Genomic DNA, 23,773 nt, shown 5'->3' on the forward strand with positions numbered 1-23,773 from the left:
CACGTAGTGGGTGCTTGAGAAGTGAAAGAAGGGATGAGGGTGGGGAGGGAGCGAGACAGACTAGCAGACACACTCAGACGCAGCCGCAGCCGAGGCTTTTTGATTCAAATGTGATGGCAAATTGTACTGAACTTCACCGGCTGTAAATGTTCTTGCTTTCCAAGCTCACCTTATTAATTTCTGTTCTTTTTTATTTAACAAAGTCAGTGTCCAGCAGGAAGAAAGCTGCCTCACTTCCCCATTGTCATTGCCGCATTCCGTGATGACCACGTTCTCTGCTCTAAATCGCAGGCATCCGAATGGCAGGGCTGGGCCTGCTAGTGCTGGGTGCCCTGCAGCTGTGGGTCTCCCACCCCCTGCAGGCTAGCACGGACCCCATGATACACGTGAGGCAACTGAGGCCAGGCTGGGCCCTTGAGCCATCTTTAGTGACAGAGGGATTGAGTGAGCTAGCTGGGTCTGAAGGCCAGAACCCAGATCGTGAGAGGCACACCCAGCACGCACAGCTATGCGGGCCCCGCCTGGCACCCCTGTGCCCTCTCTCCGGAGGCGCCTGCCCCCCAGTGTGGCAGTGGCCCTCCCTCAGCTGTGCAGGCCTGGTCCATGCTGGCTCAGTAGACTGCTTTCTGGGCTTTTTAAAATCCTTTCTGCAGAAGTTTGCTTTGAGTAGCTAATAAACATGAAGGCCCTAGTTTGGGCACTAGCTAAAGAATCCTTCAGTGTTTTTCTTGGACCCAGCTTAAAACCACCCAGCTCGCGATTTGACCTGCACTGGAGTTTCCATTTTCATGAAATATAATAGGCCCCCTCTGAACCCTTCTGGTAAGCAGCTTAATCTTGAAAAACGCTCGTGACTTGACCTGCGGAGCATGAGTAACTTCAGCCGACTCCACTTGGCCGCGTTGCCATGGAGATGCTGGCGCCTCTCCCGCCCACTCCCTTGGAGAGGCTGTTCTGTCCTGCGCACGGGCTCCAATCAGGAAAGTTTAGTGGGGCAGTTAGAGCCTAATGATACAACAGCTGGACCTCTGCTGGATCCCGGGCCGCTCGGGCAGGCAGCCCCACTCTCGCACCACTCGGGCTGGCAGCAGGAGAAAGCCAAACTGTTTTGTGGCTACTGGCAGAGCAGCCCCAGGCGCTGAGTGCCTAATTCAGTGGCCCTGTCCCAAGATTGGGCTCTGCCGACTCAGCAAGTGCTCAGGCAGGCGGATTCGGGCCAAGCCCAGTGCAAGAGCTTCTGTGTTTAATCTCAGCAGCCCAGCCGGCAGGGCCCGCCCGCAATGCTTTGTAACGGGAGAGGAAATGCTCGAGTGATTAACCTGCCGCTGCTGCATCACGAAGGGGCACTGAGCCCAGTTAGAATCCAAGGTCCGTGGGCTCAGAGCCGGCCTCTTTCTACCACCCCTCCCAGGAAATCCACCCCCTCTGGGCTGCAGTTCAGAACCGTGAAGGCCCCGGGGTTTTGTCAGAGATTCTCAGGTTTCACCTGTTCATCCCCGGCTGCCAGCTGCTGGCCTGGGCTGCAGAAGAAGGCTGGGCTGGTACCCCTCGGGAATACAGACCACTGATGATCCCTGAGGGGACTCGGACCAGGGACCTCAGAGACCAGGTTCCCTCTGCCCCTCACCATGCATTATTTCAGCCCAGGCTTCTCTGGGCCTCCAGCTGACTCTTGTTGCCATGTGTATTTGATTTTTCATGCTGTCTGGAAAAGCCAGCGTTTTTAAAGAAAGGTCCCCATCTCTATGAAGTTACAGAAACACCCATTAAAATGCAGTGTTACCATTTTCCACCACCACTGACTTCTTAAACGACAGTTGATGGGCAGTTACTTCATTTACCTTGCATTTTCAAAGACCTGGAATTCCCTCCAGCTCCTTCTCTGATGCCAAGGAATCCCGGGCAGAAGATTGGCTGCCTGCCTCGTGGAGTTCCTTAGACCCGTTCCAGCACACAGACGCGGATGTCAGGGCGGTGTGGGGAAGCCGTGGGCACCTCCATCCCCGCGGCTGCAGAAAGAGCACACCGGCTTTTCCTGTGGGCAGGGAGAGACAAGAGGCAGAAATTATTGGTGATAGTCATGGTCTTTCAGGAGAGCCGTGACCCGCCCCCCGGGTTCTGTAGACAGGTGCCTAGGCTGGGGTCCCCACCAGAAGGGACCCCGGTGACGGCCAGGTCTTCTGAGTCTGCTCCTGCTACTGGTCCATTTACCCTCACTCGTCACTATAGTCACACTGATGGTTTCCATGGAAAAGGAGTGGAGAAAACACCAGATCACAAGGGGGTTTGAAGTGTCACAATTGTGAATAAGAACAAATGTGAAGCAGCATTTTTCCAGCCGTTTAAAAGGATGACTTGATCTGTATTTTCAGATGCAGCCCTTTGATCTCTTGGGAATCACCATCAAATCTCTGGCAGAAATTGAAAAAGAGGTAAGCAAGCTTCCCAGAGTGGGGCAGGTGGGGGGCCTGGGTCATCACTCACTCGACCCAGGGTCTCCCATCCCCATTAGGGTTTGTGTTCCAGGAACAGGAGGGACCTAGGGTGTGGGGTAACCCTCTGAGAAAAATACTTTCATTTCACTCAAGTTTATTTCTGAGAAAAAGAAACTCACTTTTAATGTGTATATTACTTAAAGTAATAGGACAGAAGGTTTTACATGATACACGGAACAATCAATTCTGCTTCATTTTTTTTTAAATGTCATGGCGTAAAGAAGGTAGAGGTTGGGGGTGGGTGGGTGCGGAGTTGGTTTTTCCTCCTTCTGTTTTATTATTTGCCACCAGTAGGAGTTTGGGGAAATGTCAGAGGCTCTTTGTGATTTAGAGGAAGGATCACGGTACATTCCATTGTGCTTGATAAGCCAGACCCCACTTGGCAGCCTGTTTCGAAAGAGTTTGGATGTTTTCCTAATAAAAAAGAAAGAAATCCAGGATTGGAGCACATGTGACAACTCCGAAGAAAGAGAGTTGAGATAATGGAATCAAGCTAGAGGTCAGATCTGCCGGTGGTCTCCCCACTTTCATAAGACAGCGTTAGCGTGTGTGTCGTCTTTCACATGTAGACAGTTGTTAAGCGGTCACATGCTTGCAGCCAGCTCTCCTCTGAGAGGCACATTTGTCTCAAAGATGGAAATGGTAGAACCATTTCAATATTCTCAGTTCCTCTGGGTTTTCTGTTGTGTACCCAGCTTGCAGAAGCAGGTTGCATTATTGAAAGATGGCTGAAATCAAGGAAAATTGAATCAATGTAGTACAACAAATTTCTAAACCTGTCATAGCAAAAACAAGACAAAAAAGTCCCCTTTTGTCTTTGATTTTCAGTAAATCATAAAAACCAACGTGATTGTCATCTATAGATTTTGGGGGGGCGGATAAACTTAGGAAAAAGAATGTCTGGCTACCACACCAGAAATATACATGCGCGTGGAGCCCCCGGTCAGCCCTGCTCAAAATTGAGGCGGCCGTCCGCTTACAGACCGCCTTTGCTTGGGGTCCCGCACAGAGTGGCGCCAGCGAGCCTATGTGGAACGCCTTTGCCGGGACCTGCTCTGGCTGCAGGCAGTGAGGCAGGGCCACGCGTGGCCTGTGACCTTTCAGGATGGACAAGGTCACACAGACCTTAAGGGGCACGCGTGGGGGTCCGGGGGTCACGCCCCCTCTCTGCTTAAAGCCAGGATAACAGTAGAACCTGTCTCACGAACACTAAATGGATAGCTGTGTGAAACACTGCGGGCAGCAATTGCTCATCGCCCTGGGTAGGCGGGGTAGGTGGTGAGTGCCAGAGACGGGGCAGCTGTGAATGTCGCCCCTTCTCTCCCCGCCCATCCTCCTGGGCTGTAACCAGAGCCCCGTTCATTTAAGCACCTGCTACATGCTCCGCTCTGGGCCTGGGCTTTACCTCCGTCATCACCGATTCTCACCCCAAGTTGACCAGGTGGCATTGTTCCTCCCCATTTCATGGGGCAGAAGTTGAGACTGAGCGGTGAAATAGTAATAATAATAATACCCAAGACAAGATTGAGACCTAGCGTGTCATACTCCAAATCCGCTCCGTTATGACGTAAAGTCTGTTGCTCCCTGTCCTCTGATGGGGCTGATGGTGACAGTGGTACCTGGGAGGCCCGTCGACCTGGGTTCTGACCCCGGCCGGGCCTTCAGGCTACCAGGACGGGGTGAAATAGGAGAGAGCCCAGTGCAGAGCCAGTACATGTGGTGGAAACCACCCTAAGTTCTCTTCCCCACTAAAGGGCCAAAAATGTGTTTGGTTTGAATGCATCGTCTTGATGTCAGGTGCTCTGAACAGAGCCCGGCGGGGCAGAATCCTCAGTTCCTCCACTTAACCTTTCTGAGCCTCAGCTTCCTCTTCTGTAAAATCAGGATAGTAATAAAAATGCCCTGTAGCATTTATGGGTTTGACCGAGACAGTCATGGAAGTGGCTTAGAACAACACCTGCTCTGGCTACTGCCCGGTTAGTTATCAGCGGCTGCTGTCATGGTCATGGTCATTGTTACTACTGTTCCCCTGGTCCACAGGAAGCGGGGAGAGTCAGTGTAAGTCTGTCCTGTTGCAGCCTGGCGAGCTGCTCTCTTGCTGGTGGTGGAGCAGAGACAGCCCTGTTGACCAAGCTTGGCTTGCTTCCTTGTTTTCAGTGATGAGTTAAAAACACACGTCTGTGTTCTCTGTTGAAAGAAATTAGAGTTAAAGAAAATGTAGGGAAACGGGGAGAGGTTAGAAACGCTAAATACGGTATAAAACCATCACAAATACCACTGCAGTCAAGGATGCTGTGGAGATTTTCATTTAATCTGAGGATTTAAAAGTTACTTCCACCAGCCATCCACGTGCATTTAATGGTGATTAGTATATTGACATCTACACACTTTGGTGAATGGGCTCCTCCTTCTGCAACAAGGTCAGAGGATTTTCTCCGTAAATAAACTGGAACTTGCCCCTTTTAGCCGCTGAACTCAGCATAGCTCCAAGGGTTGGAGACCGAGGAGAAGCTTTGCCCACGGCCCCCTGGCCTCACACTTGGGCTCCATGGGTTGGCCCTGAGTGGCTGGGGGTCCCCCTAGTCAGGATGATTTTGCCCCTTTCCATTCCCAGTCTGGCTGCGCTGGTGGGGGCAGGGGGATGTGCTTGGGGAGGGGTCTTGGGGCAGGGGTGCTCCACTGGGAGTTTGCTTTGCTCACATTTACACTATCAAGCCAAGCGCCCTCCCCCAAGAAGGCGGGAGACTTCAGGGCTGACCATGACCTGCACTGTCCCGTTGCCCATCCCGAACACCCCCTTGGATCTCCTGGGATTCCCAAGCAGCGGGGAGAGCCCAGCATCAGTGGGGGCTGCTTTGTCTGGGGCAGGTGCTCCCCTCCCTTATCCGTCCGTGCCCCCTGGGAGAGGTGGTGTCACCCCAACTCACAGCAGAAACCTGGGCTTGGGTGACCCCAGCTGTAAAGGAAGTGGGAGTGCTCGCCCCTGAAGGCAGCATGCTGCCTCCTGTCCAGGACTGGCGTGGGCTCGCTCTCCTGCCAACTTGAACGTTACTCACCCTGCCCTGCCTGGGGGATGCTTCTGAATTTTAGCCTGCGTGCGCCCTGTCACCACCATTTAGCCTCGGGGACAGGTCACCCCCTGAACAAGCCCCATCACCCCATCAGCCTTGAGCTTGGTGATTAGGGACCCGAGGGATCACCAACAGCCAGCCCAGGAGTGCTGTCCCCAGCGGCCCTCATCACAGCGCGGACCCGCCATGAACTGAGTAACAGATGCAAAGAGATGAGGTGCTGCCTCCCCCCAGTGGGTGACAGTGCACCTCCAGCCCGCCAGCCCGAGAATCTGACGAGCTCAAGCAAGAGCGTGCCGCTCGGCCCTCCAGCAGGAGGGTGGGACGAGGCTCGCTGGCGGTGTGGGCCGGAGCCGCCTGCCGCGTGGGTGTGTAGATACCAGGTGTCTGCAGGGACGTTTGTGGACAGTGTAGACAGTGGAGGCAACACGGCATAGTGGAGGGACACAGTTTTCGTTTTTTTAATAATTTTTTTAAATTTATTTATTTATTATTTTTGGCTGTGTTGGGTCTTCGTTTCTGTGCGAGGGCTTTCTCTAGCTGTGGCGAGCGGGGGCCACTCTTCATCGCGGTGCGCGGACCTCTCACTATCTCGGCCTCTCTTGTTGCGGAGCACAGGCTCCAGAAGCGCAGGCTCAGTAGTTGTGGCTCACGGGCCCAGTTGCCCCGCGGCATGTGGGGTCTTCCCAGACCAGGGCTCGAACCCGTGTCCCCTGCATTGGCAGGCAGATTCTCAACCACTGCGCCACCAGGGAAGCCCAGGACACAGATTTCGAGTCAGGCCCCCCGGGGTAGCATGCCAAATCTGCCACCTAGGCTGGACCCTGGGGCAAGTCCCCTGGCCTCCCCCTCCTCAGGTTGGCGTGCAGGCCCAGGGATCCCACCCTGGTCGGAGTGCTGGTCCCAAGGCTGCGGCTGTGGCACTGACGGGAGGCCCCGGCCGTCGTGGTGTATGCAGCACCTGGTTACGTTTCCTGAAAGGCCCCCAAGAAAGGTCATGATTAAAATCAGTGCCCATGCCGTCCGGCAGATTTGGGGGAAAAAATTCTTCAGACACGCTCAGGTGGCATGGGCTGTTGAAGCGAAAAAGCCGAGGTTGTAAACCAATTCCCGCTGTGAAGCTGTCCCTCTCCTGGTGCCCAGCGCTGAGCCCAGCCTCCTTGCTGCCCGACCCCGCCCTCCAGCAGCCACATCCCCTGCCGTCCACGTCCTTCCCAGGCTCAGAGCAGGGGCTTTGCGTGTACATTACCCCGAGGCAGGAGAGCGTGTGTTTGCTCACCTCCCCTCCGCCCTGGGAGGTGACCGGGGAGCAGCCAGTGGCAGCTGTTGGCAGCAAAGGCCGGTGGGGGGGGGGGTGCTTTCTGGAGCAGCCGTCTGGCTCTGCAGGAGGGTGGCTGTGACCCCGGAGGGCTGTGTCCCAGTGAAGCCCTTATTGTCCTCCCTGTTGCCCAAACAAAAGGTTCTCTCTGTTCAAGAGTCAGGAAAAGTGTAATTTCGCAGCCGACCCCGTGATGAAGCATCTTCTCTCGGAGTGAGAAGATGGGCATATAAATATTCTCTGTCTCTGCCGCTCTTTATTTCCCTTGTAAGCAGTCACCCTATTTCTCCATCTGATGGATGCCCCATCGCAGCCAGGATGAGAGCTCCCCAGCTCCTCAGTTCGGGCAGCAGCTTCTAAAATAATTCCTGTGTCTCGGTTACCTTTCCTGCAGCCTGTTTATCCTCCCACTACCCCATCGTCCCCCGTGGCTCGTCCATCCCCAGCCTCGCCTCCCTCACAGACTGCCGTGTCCCTTGTCTCATGAGTGGTGGCCAGGAGACAGTGGCCTCGACTGTAGATTCCATGCCGCGTGCATAACACTGCAAGCCTCTAAAAATAGGAGCCGACAATTCCTGTGATTGAAACGGCATCCAGAGTGCCTTCCAGACCCGCACACAAAGCCCTTTCCCCACCTGCTACCGACCTTCCATGGAAAACCACAATGCTCACCCTGCCTTCTGTGGGCACCACACTCAAAAACGTGGCAAGGGAGCGTCATTAGCCCACCACGCTTCCTGGTGGAGCAAACAGCCTCCATTTTCACTCGACTTTAAGGCTGAAAGACAAGGGAGAGTCTAATTAGTAAAGGGACGATCTGATATTAATCACTCCTTTAAAACTGACAAGGGAGGTGGTTCATTTAACCACTTAATTGCTACAGGTTTTTATGGGCTGCTGTTTGCAGACGTATTTAATGAAGAAATTATAAATCTAAAGGAGCTTAAAATTTTAATTTTATACCTAAATATTTTCCTTGTTCTTATGTTTGTAGGCAATCCTCAAGAGTGTAGTCACGTGGAATGTTCTTTAAATGAACATATTTGCTAACTGGCGTGATTTCAGTTTTTAAAACATTGGTTCCAGCAATTAGGCATTTTTTTCAGTTCCCAAATGACTGGAGAAATTCGTCTTGATTATAATTGCTCTTAGCCACGCATATCTAATTTGTGTCTTTTTAAGTGTTAATTAGTAAACAGTTTGAGCTGACATCTTTATGTGTTTGTGTATTGGAAAATGGGGCTTATTGCTTATTTAGCTTGGGGCAGATTACACTAGCATTTACGTCACGACATTGAGGTGAAATTAGTGGAAACACATTTGGCATCGCGAGGTAAAAAGAATTTTTGAATCCAACTTCTGTACATCCACTTTGCATGGACTTCTGCAAGCCCTTCCAATATATGAGATTAGAGTGGATTTGGGATCTGCATTGTGCAGGAGGAAAGTGAGGCAGAAGATTTTTGTATCAGTAATGAAATGGCAGAGTCCAATTTTACAAAAGCAAAATGTTCATATCCCAGCACAATTGTTCATTCTTTCTACTTTTGGAAAGCTTTCATTGTGCTTATTAATGTTAAAAAGAATTTTGTAGAGGGAGATGTTGCAAAATGTGTGATCTCTTTGCACCATCTAGTGGTCAGGTCTTAAACTGCAACAGGAAATAAGGTGTTTTCTATCTGTGAGACAGTATTTTCAACACCCAGAATCTTTTCTTCTTTCTTTTTCAGTCAGGAAGCTGATATGTTTTGGGAAAGAAATTTGCTTACTTCATTTATTAAATAAAAGTTAGTTAATTAAATAGAAGTTAACCTTTCTTATATATTGTTCCGCTCCCCTTTTTTATATTGTTCAAAGACATAGAGCTGCCACCAAATTCTTACAGAGCTATCAAACTGAGTTGAGATAATTTCAGCCAAAAACAAAGGAACCTAATGAATTAGTTTAATGGATAGCCATTCCAAGCGCATAAAAGAAGTGTTAGGCTTCTTTTGAAATGTGGGAAGTAGCCTGGGGACCTCCACTTCTTGGACTTTTCAGGAGTCTGACCACAGCTTGGGAACCACTATTTGATGCCACAGATGAGATTAGTTCTGTCCCCACAAATTGTGGCAGACATCCTGGGCAGTTTGTCATCTTAAGCAGCTACCCTGCTGATCAGAATCGATTTTTTAATATTTAGTGTTTTCTTTCCGAGTGCAAAGGTTGTGCGTGTTTATTAAAATGCAAACATTACAGAAACATGTCAAAGATGAGAGTCCCCCGTGGTCCACTCCTGGGAGAGACACACATACACACACACGTGTGAAACAAAGATCACAGGAGTTCAACACTGGACATAATATTCTGTATTTTGCTTTCACACAGACCGGTGTATCTTGCACAACTTTCCATGTCATTTCACACAGATCTACCTCATTCTTTTTAATGACTACATGTGGTTCCCTTTTATGATTATGTCATAATTTATTTAAGCAATCCACTATTGATTGACTTTTGAGTTGTTTCCAATTATTTGCTATTACACCGGTGCAGTGTATATTTCCTTGTATGTGTGTCTTTGCTCCCTGGGTGTTTCTTTAGAAGAATGCATGGTATTACCATTTTGCCTTCCAAAAAGTGTGCCCATTTAAACTTCCCCTCCCCCATCCTGTGGTGTGTGAGGGGGTACCTGTTTCCCACATCCTCACTATAGCTAAGTATCACTGATATTTAAAGGTGAACATCTTTTCATATGTTTATTGGCCATTTGTATTTCTTTTGTGAATCTCTTCTGTTTGTGCCCTTTGCCCAGTTTTTTCTATTGGCTTATTTAGCTTCTTTCATTCATTTTTGAGTTCTTTATGTTCTTTGCAGCAACCTTCTTTCTGTCCTGTGTTCAAACACACACACACACTCAACCAGTGGCTTTTCACCTTGTTAAAGATGTGTTCTGCTATACAATGGTTTTTAATTTTTTCATGGGCAATTTTGTCTTTGTTTTAATGTTTTATTTTTGACTTCATGTCCTACTTAGATTATAAAAATATTCACCCATATTTTTTCATACCCTTTGTTTTAATATATTAAAATATTAAATACTTTTCAACTACTGAATCCATCTGAAGTTTATTAGACGGTAAGATCTAGAACCAGCTTTATTTTATCCTAAAGTGTTAGCCAGTTTTCACAAGAGTGTTTACTTTCTTCAGTGAGTTTTCAGTGTTACTCTTATCGGACAGTTCCATCTGTAAGTGGATCAATGGATATTTTTCTTGACTCTGTTCATCTCTGTTCTTTTTATATGATTGCCACACTGCTTTGAATCTGATAGCTTTATAATCAACTTTAATATATGATAAGGTTAGTTCTCCTGTCTGCCCCACCTCAATTTTTCTAATTATATTCACATGATTATTCTTCCAGCTGAACTTGAGAATCTTTTTAGGGGGAGAAACTCATTCTAGATGTTTATTGTGACTGCACTGAGCATATAGATTAATAGAGGAACGATTGGTGAAAAGCCTCCACCTGGGTCTTTGTTTCTGTCGCTCAGCAGAGTGGAAGGGCGTTCTTTGTGGAGAGCCTGCACCCTTCTTTGTAGGTTATTCCTAGGTGTTTGATGTTTTCATGGCTCTCGTGAACAGGATCTTTTCTTCCATTATATTTTCTGTCATTTATGTATCAAAGAGCTGTTGACTTTTGCATCATTTTGTGGGCTGGCTCTCCCACTGACTTCTTCTATTGTTTCGGACAGTTTTTCAGTTGCTTTTCTTCAGTTTCGCAGGCCGGAGTTTATGTCGTCTGCGAATACCAACACCGCCTCCTCCTGTCCCTCTTCCTGTGCCTTCGCCTGGCACCGCGGCCAGCTCGGTCAGGTCACTGGGCCGCCTTGTCTGGACGGAAGTTTCTAGTTTCTATACTAACCCATAATGCTGCATTTTGGCCTGCTGCATATAGACATATCTTTTTTTTTTATTATCATGTTAAAGAATTAGCCATCTATTTCTATTTTCCTAAATGTTTTTATCAGGATTAGATGGTAGCTTTTGATAAATGTCTGTTAATCATCCATTGAGATGATCATATTTTTCCTCTGCAGGAATACTAATACAGTAGATTACATTAATAGAGTTCCTAATTCTGAGAGTCTGCGTTCCCCCTCCCCCCCCCCCCGCACCCTCTTTGGTTCTGTTGGCAGCGGTGTCGCCAAGCAGCAGCCGCCACCCAGGTCACCAGGTCGCTCCTGCAGCGGCCCAGGGCGTTCATCATATAAATGAGGGAGCCAGGCTGAGCCAGAGCTGATGTTGGGTGGACAGAATTACCTGCCCTGGATACTGTCATGAGTTGTATACCTGGGTCATGTAGAACTGAGGTCAAGATGAATATTCGGTCTTCTGAAGTCCATCATAAAAGGATTTTTCTGTCATTTTCTGTCCTTTTGGGAACTCTCATCCCCCAAGTTTGAAAGTAATACCCGCCCCCCCGCCAGTTGAACTCTTAGAAGGTTGCCTGGCATGTAGGTAAAAAAATGAGCAGAAAGGGCTTCCTTGGTGGCGCAGTGGTTGAGAATCTGCCTGCTAATGCAGGGGACACAGGTTCGCGCCCTGGTCTGGGAAGATCCCACATGCCGCGGAGCAACTGGGCCCGTGAGCCACAACTACTGAGCCTGCGCGTCTGGAGCCTGTGCTCCGCAACAAGAGAGGCCACGATAGTGAGAGGCCCGCGCACCGCGATGAAGAGTGGCCCCCGCTTGCCGCAACTAGAGAAAGCCCTAGCACAGAAACGAAGACCCAACATAGCAATCAATCAATCAATAAATAAATCTTTAAAAAAAAAAAAAAATGAGCAGAAAGATAAAGAATGGGTAGGGCACCTTTCCAGAGTGACCCCATGGCTTCTCCTTTTCCGCTCAGAAATCAGTGCCAGAATGCAGCATTGTTTGAAATATTATCCACAAATAACCTAGGAGAGGGAAAATACAAATATCCATTTTTTAGGTGACATTCAGATGAATTCTGACATGCTGACTCACTGAGTGGTGAGCCCCCATGGCTCTTTGCCAACAGAACCAGTGTTTATTCAGCCGCAAAGGCGTCCGTCAGCCCCCAGCCCTGCCCAGAGCCCCATGCCGACACCGCTGGCTGGACCCTCAGGTACCCGCTGGGCCCCCAGCCTTGCAGCTTGGGAGGGGCCAGGAGAAGTAAGCTTGTTATTAATCACGCAGCAGTCCTGGTGCCACCACAGAATGTGCTTTCCCCCGTTTTCCTTAAAATGCTTGGCCTCCTCTGCCTTTCATCTTTCTACTTTTAAGAGTCATGGGTGCAAGAAATATTTCACTTTCTTGCTTTGTTCCCATGTGCCCACACAAAATGCACTCACAGTGATAAAATGGCAGTTGACACTCTGGTTGGGCAGTGCGTAGGGAATGGTGGGGACTGCGGCAAACTGGAAAGCACGCCTCTCTCTAAAGGAAGCAGCCTCCATTCACCTGTGTGAGGCTAAGGGGTGGGGTGCAAGAACGAAGGTCCAAAATTGCCATAGCCCCCTATTTGTTTTATAAAATCTGGAAAATGTTGGCATTGTATGCAAGGTCTCTTCAACTTTTCAATGTTTATAACTATTTTTAAACACCACATAGGCCACCAGTGTGTGAACCTCTAGCTTGCCCATGTCTGTGCATAGAGATACAAACACAGATCACATGTTGACTCATAACTTCACCATTCACAGGGGTGATGTGGACAAGCCCTGGGGTCAGCACTTTGCCTCCATTAGTTAAATACCACTGATTAGGGGCCATCACACCATCACGCTCAGAGGCTGTGGTAATTCAGAGGACCCAGGGCTGGACCGACACACTGCTGCTTCCAAACACTGAAGACCAGAATGACCTCCCCCCTGCCTGAGAACTGAGTCCCTAAGCTAGCTGTCTTCTCTCCTTTGCATTGAGCTGTCCCCAGAGCCTGATCTGTCCCTTCACTCACCTATCCATCCACCCGTCCATCCATCCACCTGTGTCTCCATCCACTCATTCATCCACCCATTCACCTCCCCCCTCCCCACATCCTGTACCATCCGTCCATCCATCCATCCATCCATCCTTCATTCATTTATTCATCTATTCTGGGCCACAGCCTCTACCAGCCTCTGAAGCTACAGAAATGTCTGAGGCCCCATCCCGACCCTGCACTTAAGGAGGAGATGGAAAGTGATGTGGGGCTCTGGAAGCTAGTGATTAATCTTCCCTGGAGGAGGACGAATGTCCCAGAGGGAGTAGCATTCAGAAAGGCACAAAGGTGTGGTGCTTGACAGGAAGAGGGAGGGAGATCTGAGAAGCTTCCATGTGTGGGGAAAGGTCTGTGCAGAAACCTTTGACGCCTCACTCTTAGAGCAGGGGCTGGGGCTCCGCCCGGGTGGGGACGTGGGAGTCACTTCACCGCTCTTTGATGCTCTGTCGGTTCCTAGGTGGAGGTGCTCCTGAACTGAGGGTGCCCTGAGAGGGGGGGGCTCTCGCGGCGCTGAGCCCAGGGCAGCAGGCTGTATAGGGTGCTAGTGGGTATCACCATCCCCCCCGGGAGTCCCCGGCTTAGAGCAGGAAAGGGGGAGGGGGTGCTGATGAGGGTTGATGAAAATGACCTGGGTGCCCCGGAGTCAGAAGAGGTACGGCCTGAATCGGCACGTGGTCCATGCATTCATCCGGCAGCCGTGCCCCGTGCCCCGTGCCCAGACAGACGCGGTGCCTGCTCCTGGAGCAGGTGGGTTGCGAGGGGTCCTTTTTCAGCCCCTCATTTAGGGTGAGACTGAGCAGTGGGACTGGGTGGGGCTCAGGGTTTCTGACTCGGGGGTTGCTGCTCTCGGGTCAGAGCTGAGGAACCCAACGGGAAAGCCGGAAGGGAAACACAGAAGAGGCTTCCCGCGAGGGTCGCACCGACCCCGCTGTGGGCTTGTTGTGGGACCCTCCTGCTTCCCGACCCCGGTGGCCTCGGTCAGGCTACTCCCCTCTCTGAGCCCCGCTGTGCTCGCGTGGGAAGGACAGCAGTACCAGCTTCACTGGGCGTGAGGATTCTGTCCCCGACCCTGGCTTGGGACCCGGCGGCTCCTGCCCCTCCTGTCCCCTTATTAGTGACCACAGGGCTCATGGGCTGTAGTCCAGGAGCCCTGACCTCCAGGCCCAGCTGTGGGCTCTCAGCAAGTGAGGGGATGAACAAGGCATCTCCCCAGCTCGGGAGTATTTCAGGACCCTTTCCCCCGCCAGGTCTGGGGGGCAGTCCTGGCTTCCCTTCATCCCCCGGGCCCCAGTCTGCACGTGACAGCCCTTCTCTGGACAGAGCCCTTCTATGGGCTTGTCGACCCCCAGGGCCTCCCCCTTTCACCCAGTATTTTGGATGTCTCTGTGGAACCATGATCCAAGTATGAAACGAGCACTCCTGTGGGAAGAAATGAGGAGACCCAGACCACAGAGTGTCCCCTCCTCAGGCTCGTCCCTGCCCCTCTGGTCCTCAGTGGCCCTTTTGATAGCTTGAAGGGATGGAGTATTCAAATAAGCTGGACGGGCCCTCCCAGCACGCGGAGGAGGCCTGCGCCGTGGCACGGGGGCCCCCTTAGGGCCCACTCCTCACAGTAGCACCTGCCCCTTTCCTCTCGTACCCGAGATCCAGCAGCCAGGCTTCCAGAAACACATGGGAGGACACAGAGCCCTCGTGTGAGGAGAGGAAGCTTCCCGGAGCTGAAATTCCCAGAGGGGCTGAACCCGGGGTGACACAGCAGGTGTCATGGCCTGGCCCATGGGGCCAGGACAGGTGCCAGGACAGGCTTGGGAAAGGCAGGCTGTGGGGACAGCCGGGGCCACTGCTCAGAACCTCACCCACCGCCCATCTGCCCTGGGGACCCGCCGTGACTGTCACTGCAGCCCTGAGCCAGACTTCAAGTTGGCTGGTGTCTTGTTCCTTTACTTCCCCCTACCTGTCCTCACCTGGCCAGGGCCCTGAGGCCCAGCCTGGGCTCCTTCAGACCCGCTCTTGCCACATCCTTCCAGGCCCTTCTGTGACCCCACCTGCCCCCCATTTCGGAATTCCACCCGTATGAGAGGTGCGTGTAGACACCGGTCCTGAGGCTGGTTGCCCCACCAGCAGTGTGCCTGTCCCCGCCCCTGGCCTCATCCAGCCCTCGGGGACCTTGGGAAGTTTGATCCTTCCCTGAGCCTCAGCTTGCACATCTCAAAATTCGGGTTCTAAAAACAATCCCTTACTGCTGTTTCTTGTCTGGAGCCCTCTTGTTGATTTGATAGTTACAAGACCCAGGGAGGGAAGGGTGGGAGGGTGTATGCTTGCCTTTACTTCTTTCCCCTCTATTTTATTTAGCAAAAGGTTTCAGGTAGTGGTTCTCTACCTGCTTAACCATTAAAGTCCCTTGGATGCTTTTAAGAAATGCTGATGCCTGCCCTGCCCTCACCCCACCCCGACCCCAGGCGGGGCCCAGGCAGCACTGGCTTTGGTTCAAACCCTTGATTCTGATGCACATGGAGGACTGCTTTTTCACTCTCAAGAGTGGGTGGGGGGTTTGATCACCCTCCTTCTGCCATGAGGCTGGGGCTAGAGTGACTTGGCCTCCCCAGTGCAGCTGGAAACCAAGGTTGGCATCTCCCACCACCAGGATGCTGGCCTCACTGTGACAAAAGGTTCTTGGAATCTGGAAATCGCGTGCCGTGGCTCAAGAGGTCTGATACGTTGGTGGCAGGGTCTTCTGCCAGGGGCCCACCATCCCCGGCCCAGGGAAGCCCCGCAGAGCCCCTGACAGCGACGTCTCTTTCCTGGACTTCCTGCTGCTGTGATAATGGCCCATGCCCACCAGGGGGCGCTGTGGCCGGGGCCAGGCGCCGCTTGGCTGGGCTCAGCTCTGCGAACCAAAATGCTTTTTAATTGAAAATTTTTTTAATTCAAAAAGGATTTGCTGTTTGTACACGAGTGCAGGTTTTCCTCATGCAGGAGGCTAATGTTCTGAGTCAACAGATCCGGGCCCAAATCCACCTTCAAAGGTACTCAGTGTTTGCCCAAGGGAGTGAAAGGGCTTCCAGAAGCGGCCCTAGTCTCTTGGGCAAACACTTTGGGGCCAGCAATCCCAGGCAGAGGACAGCGTCTGTGGGAAGGGTTATCCACGGCCTAAGGGGGATTATGACGGGGGACATATGTTGAAATTTCATTTGGGGAGTTAGAGAAAACAAGAGGTGCTTTTCTCCAGCCAAGATAACCTACAAAGGGAAGAATCTCAAGGGCAGGGGCGGGCGGACAGCAATCTGTGCAGCGGGTCCCTGGCCCCCTCCTGGGGCGGCGGCGGTGAACTCGGGCCGTGAGTCAGGAGGAGGCGCCGTGTGTACTCCTGATTCTCCTCCCGCCCCCGAGAGTGAGAGAAACAGGAGTTCAGCAGTTTGTCCTTGAAGACCCTTCTATACCCCCACCCCCGCAGTGACCATGTCCCTACCCCTGGCCACAAAGACTGGCCTCCAGCCCCCCACCAGGGCCCTTCCACCCTGGCCTGCCCACCTGTGCCCCCTCGTCCCCCCACCCCCACCCTGCCATCGGGAGCGCCCTTTCCGGCCCACCCTGGCAGCATCCAGGTCTGCGGCCCCGTTCCAGGCCGGCTCTGGACGTCTGGGAGCGCGGGCTTCCATCTCTCTCCACGCGCGCTCTGTGGCCAGACCCCAACTAACCAAGGAGGCCTCGCTGCCCTGGGCGTCCCCGCCACCCTGGGAGCCGGACACAGCAAACACTCTGGAAGAGCAGAGGTGGCACAGCCCACAGCTGTCTCCCCAGCACGTGACAGTGCCCCTGCAGGGCGCCTGGCGCTGGGCTCGCTCCCTCACCTCTGCTGCAGCCCCAGGTGGGCGTCTCCCAGGCAAGGCCTCAAAGCAGCCAGAGCGAGGCCCCCCCTCCACCAGCCTCCTCCCCACCCTCTCCCCCAGCCCCTCTTCAGCAGCCCCTCAGCCCTGATGCCTCTGGTCTCCTCTCTGCCCATTCCCATCCACATCCGCTCCCACATCTCACTGATTGGGCCACGGAACCGACCCACAGCATCAGGTCACCTGGGAGCTGGTTGACGGTGCAGAATCTCAGGCCCCACCCCAGACCTACTGAGTCAGGACCTGCGTGTGTTAAAGGCTGATCAGCCTGCTGTTAACAGCCTCTTCAGAGCGGGGTGCCACCCTCTCCCCACGCCTGAGGAGAGACCACCCTCGCCTGTCCACGTCAGCACTGCTCTCTTGAACCTTTGCCCACCCAGAACTGCCCCTGCTAAGATCACCGTGTGTTTTTAACTACCGTGCCCCCAGCCTGTGCAGCTCAGGCACTGCTGCCCTCCTCCCTGGCCCCTGGGTCCATCGTCAGGGCTGGTTTCCTCCTCCCTTGCTGGCCCCAAGTGCCAGGCCCATCCTCTTGTCTTCCGACCCTGGGTGCTTTTCTCGAAACAGCTCCACACCTGTAACTCCAGATACCCTGCCCCCCAAGTGCTTCCACTTCCCATCCCTTTATTCCTGGTTCCATGTGTCTCCAGCCGGGCTTGTAGCACCCCCTGGGTGCTCCTCAGGGACCAACTTCGGCCACTGGCAGAAGTGCTCTCATGCTCTCTCCCCCAAGCTGCTTTTCGTCCTGTGTTGCCCATTTGGGTTAAAGGCCCCGGTGTGCCCATGTCCATCCCCTGCCACTCTTGTAGGGCTCTCACCTGGCCCCAGCGCCCAGCGCGGGGGCAGGGAATGTGATGGGTGCCGATGGAGCCGTGATGCGCCTGAGCAGCCACCAGGTGGCGGTATTGTCCCAAACTTTGCCCAAAGGCCTGATCCGGGGCTGCACTGCTCCTCCAGCCTCCTGGGAGCTGGAGTCCCCAGGCCATGGTCATTAGCAGGAAAGTGGGGCTACTTTGATGGGCTCCCCCACATAGCCAACAGATGTGCAGTGAGTGCTTGCCTGGTGCTGGGGCAGGGGGGCCTTTAACCTGCCGCACCTCGTCCTACCTTCACAATAGGCCCCGGGAATAGAGATCATCACGCCACCTTTTTTATCGAGGTATAATTGACATATAACATTGTATTAGTTGCGGGTGTACAACATGTTTCAGTATTTGTATATATTGCAAAGCGATCATCATCATAAGTGTGGTTAATATCCCTCATCATACACAGTATCAATTTTTTGACTTCTGATGAGAACTTTTAAGGTTTAGCAACTGTCAAAGATGCAATACAGTATTAATAACTGTAGTCACCAGGCTGTACGTCCCCCCCGCATGGCGTAATTATTTCGTGACTAGAAGTTTGTGCCTTTTGACTCCCTTCACCCGTTTCGCGCACCCCACCCCACCGCTGCCTGTGGCAACCACCCATCTGTTCTCTGCACGGTGAGCTTGGTTTTGTAGTTGCTGTTGTTGCTGTGTTTTAGAGTCCGCATATAAGTGAGATCAGACGGTGTTTGTCTTTCTCTGTCTGACTTATTTCATTTAGCATAATGCCCTCAAGGTCCATCCGTGTTGTCACAAAGGCAAAATTTCATTCTTTTATTTTTTATTTATTTTAAAAACTTTTTTATTGAAGTATAGTTGATTTACAATGTTATGTTTCAGGTGTACAGGAAAGTGATTCAGTTATGTATGTGTGTATATATACACATACATACATATATTCTTTTTCAGATTCTTTTCCCTTATAGGTTATTACAAAATATTGAGTATATTTCGCTGTGCTATACAGTAGGTCCTTGTTGGTTATCTATATTATATATAGCAGTGTGTATATGTTAATCCCAAACTCCTAGTTTATCCCTCCCCCCTGCTTTTCCTTTGGTAACCATAAATCTGTTTTCTATGTCTGTGGGTCTATTTCTGTTTTGTATATAAGTTCATTTGTATCATTTTTTTTAGATTCCACATGTAAGTGATATCATATGATATTTGTCTTTCTCTGTCGGATTTACTTCACTTAGTATGACAATCTCTAGCTCCATCCATGTTGCTGCAAATGGCATTATTTCATTCCTTTTTATGGCTGAGTAGTATTCTATTGTGTGTGTGTGTGTGTGTGTGTGTATATATATATATATCACATCTTCTTCATTCATTCGTCTGTTGATGGATGTTTAGGTTGTTTCCATGTCTTGGCTATTGTAAATAGTGCTACAGTGAACATTGGGGTGCATGTATCTTTTCGAATTATGGTTTTCTCCAGATATATGCCCAGGAGTGGGATTGCAGGATCATATAGTAGCTCTATTCTTAGGGGGTTTTTTTTGTTTTTTTTTTAATTAATTGATTTATTTATTTATGGCTGCGTTGGGTCTTCGTTGCTGCACGCGGGCTTTCTCTAGTTGTGGCGAGTGGAGGCTACTCTTCGTCGTGGTGCATGGGCTTCTCATTGTCGTGGCTTCTCTTGTTGCGGAGCACGGGCTCTAGGCGCGCGGGCTTCAGTAGTTGTGGCACGCGGGCTCAGTAGTTGTGGCTCGCGGGCTCCAGAGCACAGGCTCAGTAGTCATGGCGCACAGGCTTAGTTGCTCCGTGGCATGTGGAATCTTCCCGGATCAGGGCTCGAACCCGTGTCCCCTGCATTGGCAGGCGGATTCTTAACCACTGTGCCACCAGGGAAGTCCTATTCTTAGTTTTTTAAGGAACCTCCGTACTGTTCTCCATAGTGGTTACACCAGTTTACATTCCCACCAACACTGTATGAGGGTTCCTTTTTCTCCACAGCCTCTCCAGCACTTATTATTCATAGACTTTTTGATGATGGCCATTCTGACCAGTGTGAGGTGATACCTCATTGTAGTTTAGATCCGCATTTCTATATTAGCGATGTTGAGCATCTTTTCATGTGCCTTTTGGCCATCTGTTATGTTGTCTTTGGAGAAATGTCTATTTAGATCTTCTGCCCATTTTTTGATTGGGTTGTTTGGGCTTTTTTTTTTTTTTTTTTTTTAATTTGCGGATGTGTTGGGTCTTAGTTTCTGTGCAAGGGCTTTCTCCAGTTGCGGCGAGCGGGGCCCACTCTTCATCGTGGTGCGCGGGCCTCTCACTGTCGCAGCCTCTCCCGTTGCGGAGCACAGGCTCCAGACGCGCAGGCTCAGTAGTTGTGGCTCACGGGCCTAGCCGCTCCGCGGCATGTGGGATCTTCCCGGACTGGGGCACGAACCCGTGTCCCCTGCATTGGCAGGCGGATTTCTAACCACTGCGCCACCAGGGAAGCCCTGGGCTTTTTTGATATTGAGCTGTATGAGCTGTTTGCATATTTTGGAGATTAATCCCTTGTCAGTCACATCATTTGCAAGTATTTTCTCCCATTCCATATGTTGTTTATGGTTTCCTTTGCTGTGCAAAAACTTTTAAGTTTAATGAGGTCCCAGTTATTTATTTTTGTTTTTATTTCCATTACTCTAGGAGATGGATCCAAAAAGATATTGCTACGATTTATGTCAAAGAGTGTTCTGCCTATGTTTTCCTATAGGAGTTTTATAGTATCTGGTTTTACAGTTAGGTCTTTAATCCACTTTCAGTTTATTTTTGTGTATGATGTTAGAGAATGTTCTAATTTCATTCTTTTACATGTAGCTGTCCAGTTTTCCCAGCACCGCTTATTGAAGAGACTGTCTTTTCTCTATTGTATGGTCTTGCCTCCTTTGTTGTAGATTGATTGACCATAATTGCATGGGTTTATTTCTGGGCTTTCTATCCTGTTCCATTGATCTATATATCTTTTTTTGTGCCAGTACCATACTGTTTTAATTACTGTAGCTTTGTAGTATAGTCTGAAGTCAGGGAGCCTGATTCCTCCAGCTTCATTTTTCTTTCTCAAGATTGCTTTGGCTATGCAGAGTCTTTTGTATTTCTATACAAATTTTAAGGATTTTTCTTCTTGTTCTAGTTCTGTGAAAATGCCATTGGTAATTTGATAGGGACTACATTGAATCTGTAGATTGCCTTGGGTAGTATAGTTATTTTGACAATATTGATTCTTCCAATCCAAGAACACAGTGTATCTTTCCATCTGTTTCTGTCATCTTCAATTTGTTTCATCAGCATCTTATAGTTTTTGGAGTACGGATCTTTTGCCTCCTTAGGTAATTTTATTCCTAGGTGTTTTATTCTTTTTGATGCGATGGTAAATGGGATTGTTTCCTTAATTTCTCTTCCTGATCTTTCATTGTTAGTGTGTAGAAATGCAAGAGATTTCTGTGTGTTAATTTTGTATCCTGCAACTTTACTGAATTTATTGATGAGCTCTAGTACTTTTCTGGTAGCGTCTTCAGTATTTTCTATGTATACTATCATATCATCTGCAAACAACGATAGTTTTACTTCTTTTCCAGTTTGGATTCCTTTTATTTCTTTTTCTTCTCTGATTGCTGTGGCTAGGACTTCCAAAACTATACTGAATAAAAGTGACGAGAGTGGACATCCTTGTTCCTGATCTTAGAGGAAATGCTTTCAGCTTTTCACCATTGAGTATGATGTTAGCTGTGGGTTTGTCATATAGGGCCTTTATTATGTTGAGATAGGTTCCCTCTATGCCCACTTTCTGGAGAGTTTTTATCATAAACGGATGTTGAATTTTATCAAAAGTTTTCCCTGCATCTATTGAGATGATCATATGGCTTTTATCCTTCAATTTGTTAACGTGGTGTATCACATTGATTGACTTACAGATGTTGAAAAATCCTTGCATCCCTGGGATAAATCCCACTTGATCATGGTGTATGATCCTTTTAATGTATTGTTGGATTCAATTTGCTGGTATTTTGTTGAGGATTTTTGCATCTGTGTTCATCAGTGATACTGTAATTTTCTTTTTTTGTGGTATCTTTGTCTGGTTTTGATATCAGGATGATGGTGGCATCATAGAATGAGTTCGGAAGTGTTCCTTCCTCTGCAATTTTTTTGGAATAGTTTGAGAAGGACAGGTGTCAACTGTTCTCTAAATGTTTGATAGAATTCGCCTGTGAAGACATCCGGTCCTGGACTTTTGTTTGTTGGGAGTTTTTTAATCACAGATTCAATTTCAGTACTTGTAAATTGGTCTGTTCATATTTTGTTTCTTCCTGGATCAGTCTTGGGAAGTTGTACCTTTCTAAGAATTTGTCCATTTCTTCCAGGTTGTCCATTGTATTGGCATATAGTTGTTTGTAGTAGTCTCTTATGGGCCTTTGTATTTCTGTGTCAGTTGTTACTTCTCTTTTTTCATTTCTGATTTTATTGATTTGGGCCCTCTCCCTTTTTTTCTTGATGAGTCTGGCTAAAGGTTTATCAATTTGGCTTCTTTTTTCAAAGAACCAGCTTTTAGTTTCATTGATGATTTCATTTTTTTTTTTTTTTATCGCTGAGGAATATTCTACTGTATATGTACCACATTTTCTTTATCCATTCATCCATCGATGGACACTTCGGTTGGTCCATATCTTGACTATTGTAAATAATGCTGCTGTGAACACGGGGGTACATAGAACTTTTTGAATTAGTGTTTTCCTTTTCTTGAGGTAAATTCCCAGAAGTGAATCATATGACAGTTCTATTTTTAGTTTTGTTTTTTTTTTTTTTTTATGGCTGTGTTGGGTCTTTGTTTCTGTGCGAGGGCTTTCTCTAGTTGCGGCAAGCGGGGGCCACTCTTCATCGCGGTGCGTGGGCCTCTCACTATCGCGACCTCTCTTGTTGCGGAGCACAGGCTCCAGACGCGCAGGCTCAGTAATTGTGGCTCATGGGCCTAGTTGCTCCGTGGCATGTAGGATCTTCCCAGACCAGGGCTCCAACCCGTGTCCCCTGCATTGGCAGGCAGATTCTCAACCACTGCGCCACCAGGGAAGCCCTATTTTTAGTTTTTTGAGGAACCTCCATACTGTTCTCCATAGTGGCTGTACCAATTTACATTCCCACCAACAGTGCACGAGGGTTCCCTTTTCTCCACATCCTCGCCAACACTTATTTCTTGATGTGACCCCTCTTTAGAGATGAGTTCACTGAGGCTCAGAGGAGGAAAGACCTGCCTGAGGTCACTCTGCAACGTCACGTCCTTCCCTCCCCGCCCCTTCTGTTTGTAGGGACCACAGTCCTATCACCAGTGTCACCTGGTCCCTGTACCTGCTCAAGGCTGCTCACCTCTGCTGCTCGCACGGGCCAGCCCAGGCCTCGCCCCCACACCCAGCGCCAGCCTGGATCTGTGTCTGTCCTGGGTCGGCCTCCGGGACCACTGGCAGGGTGGCTGAGGACACAGTGCTGCAGTGGTAGTCTGCTGGCTGCCTCGGCCTCCCCACCATTTCCCCTTGGGAGGAGTAAAACTCTCCAGAAGCTTCTGCTTCCCCTCATTCCTAGAACGATCCCTAAAGCCCCTCAGCCCGTAGCTGTGCTCCTTGCTCTGCGTGGCCCTCAGAAGTGCCTCCTTGCCGCAGGCAGCTCACTTTGGGGGTTGGGAGGGCATTTGGAGCCCACAGCTGCGGCTGGGGTCTGCACCCTACTGGGTGGGCACCCAGCGGTCACCCTCCTGCTGGGACGGTTCCACGTCACTGTCCTGGCAGCCCCCCGCTGGCATCCCCAAGGCGACAGCTTCAGGTAGTGGCTGAGTTCAGTCAGGCAGCTCAACTTTGCTTTATGTAGGGAAGCCCGTTTTATGGCAATTCTACTGCTAAAAAGTTTTAAAATATATTTTAAATGTTTAACGACCACTGACCTAATCTAAGCAAATAATTTCTAAGACCCATGGACCCAAGTAGCTGCCCTGCGTGGTGTCCAGGCCATTCCTGCGGCCCCGCTCCCCAGCCCCACAGCCTCAGGCCTGGCCCTTCTGCCCGGCGGGCACTCCTCACCTGCGCCCCCTCTTCTGCCTGGCATGCCCTGCCCAACATTTGGATGTTGAAATCCTGCCTGGCCTTCAAGGTGAACCACAGGTG

At 50.1% G+C, this 23,773-nt stretch overlaps 1 protein-coding gene across 3 annotated transcripts in view; it reads left to right on the plus strand.

Moving 5' to 3' along the window:
- The window catches only part of MVB12B (multivesicular body subunit 12B), a 189,185-nt gene that overhangs the window by 164,168 nt on the left and 1,244 nt on the right, over positions 1-23,773 (plus strand). For all 3 annotated transcript variants that reach the window (XM_057548744.1, XM_057548746.1, XM_057548745.1), the window contains exon 9: positions 2,373-2,432. In XM_057548744.1, coding sequence (XP_057404727.1) covers positions 2,373-2,432 — 60 coding nt within the window. The remainder of the gene's footprint in view (positions 1-2,372; positions 2,433-23,773) is intronic.

The sequence above is a fragment of the Balaenoptera acutorostrata genome, chromosome 6 (genome assembly GCF_949987535.1).
Source record: "Balaenoptera acutorostrata chromosome 6, mBalAcu1.1, whole genome shotgun sequence".
Classification (NCBI taxonomy): Eukaryota; Metazoa; Chordata; class Mammalia; order Artiodactyla; family Balaenopteridae; genus Balaenoptera; species Balaenoptera acutorostrata.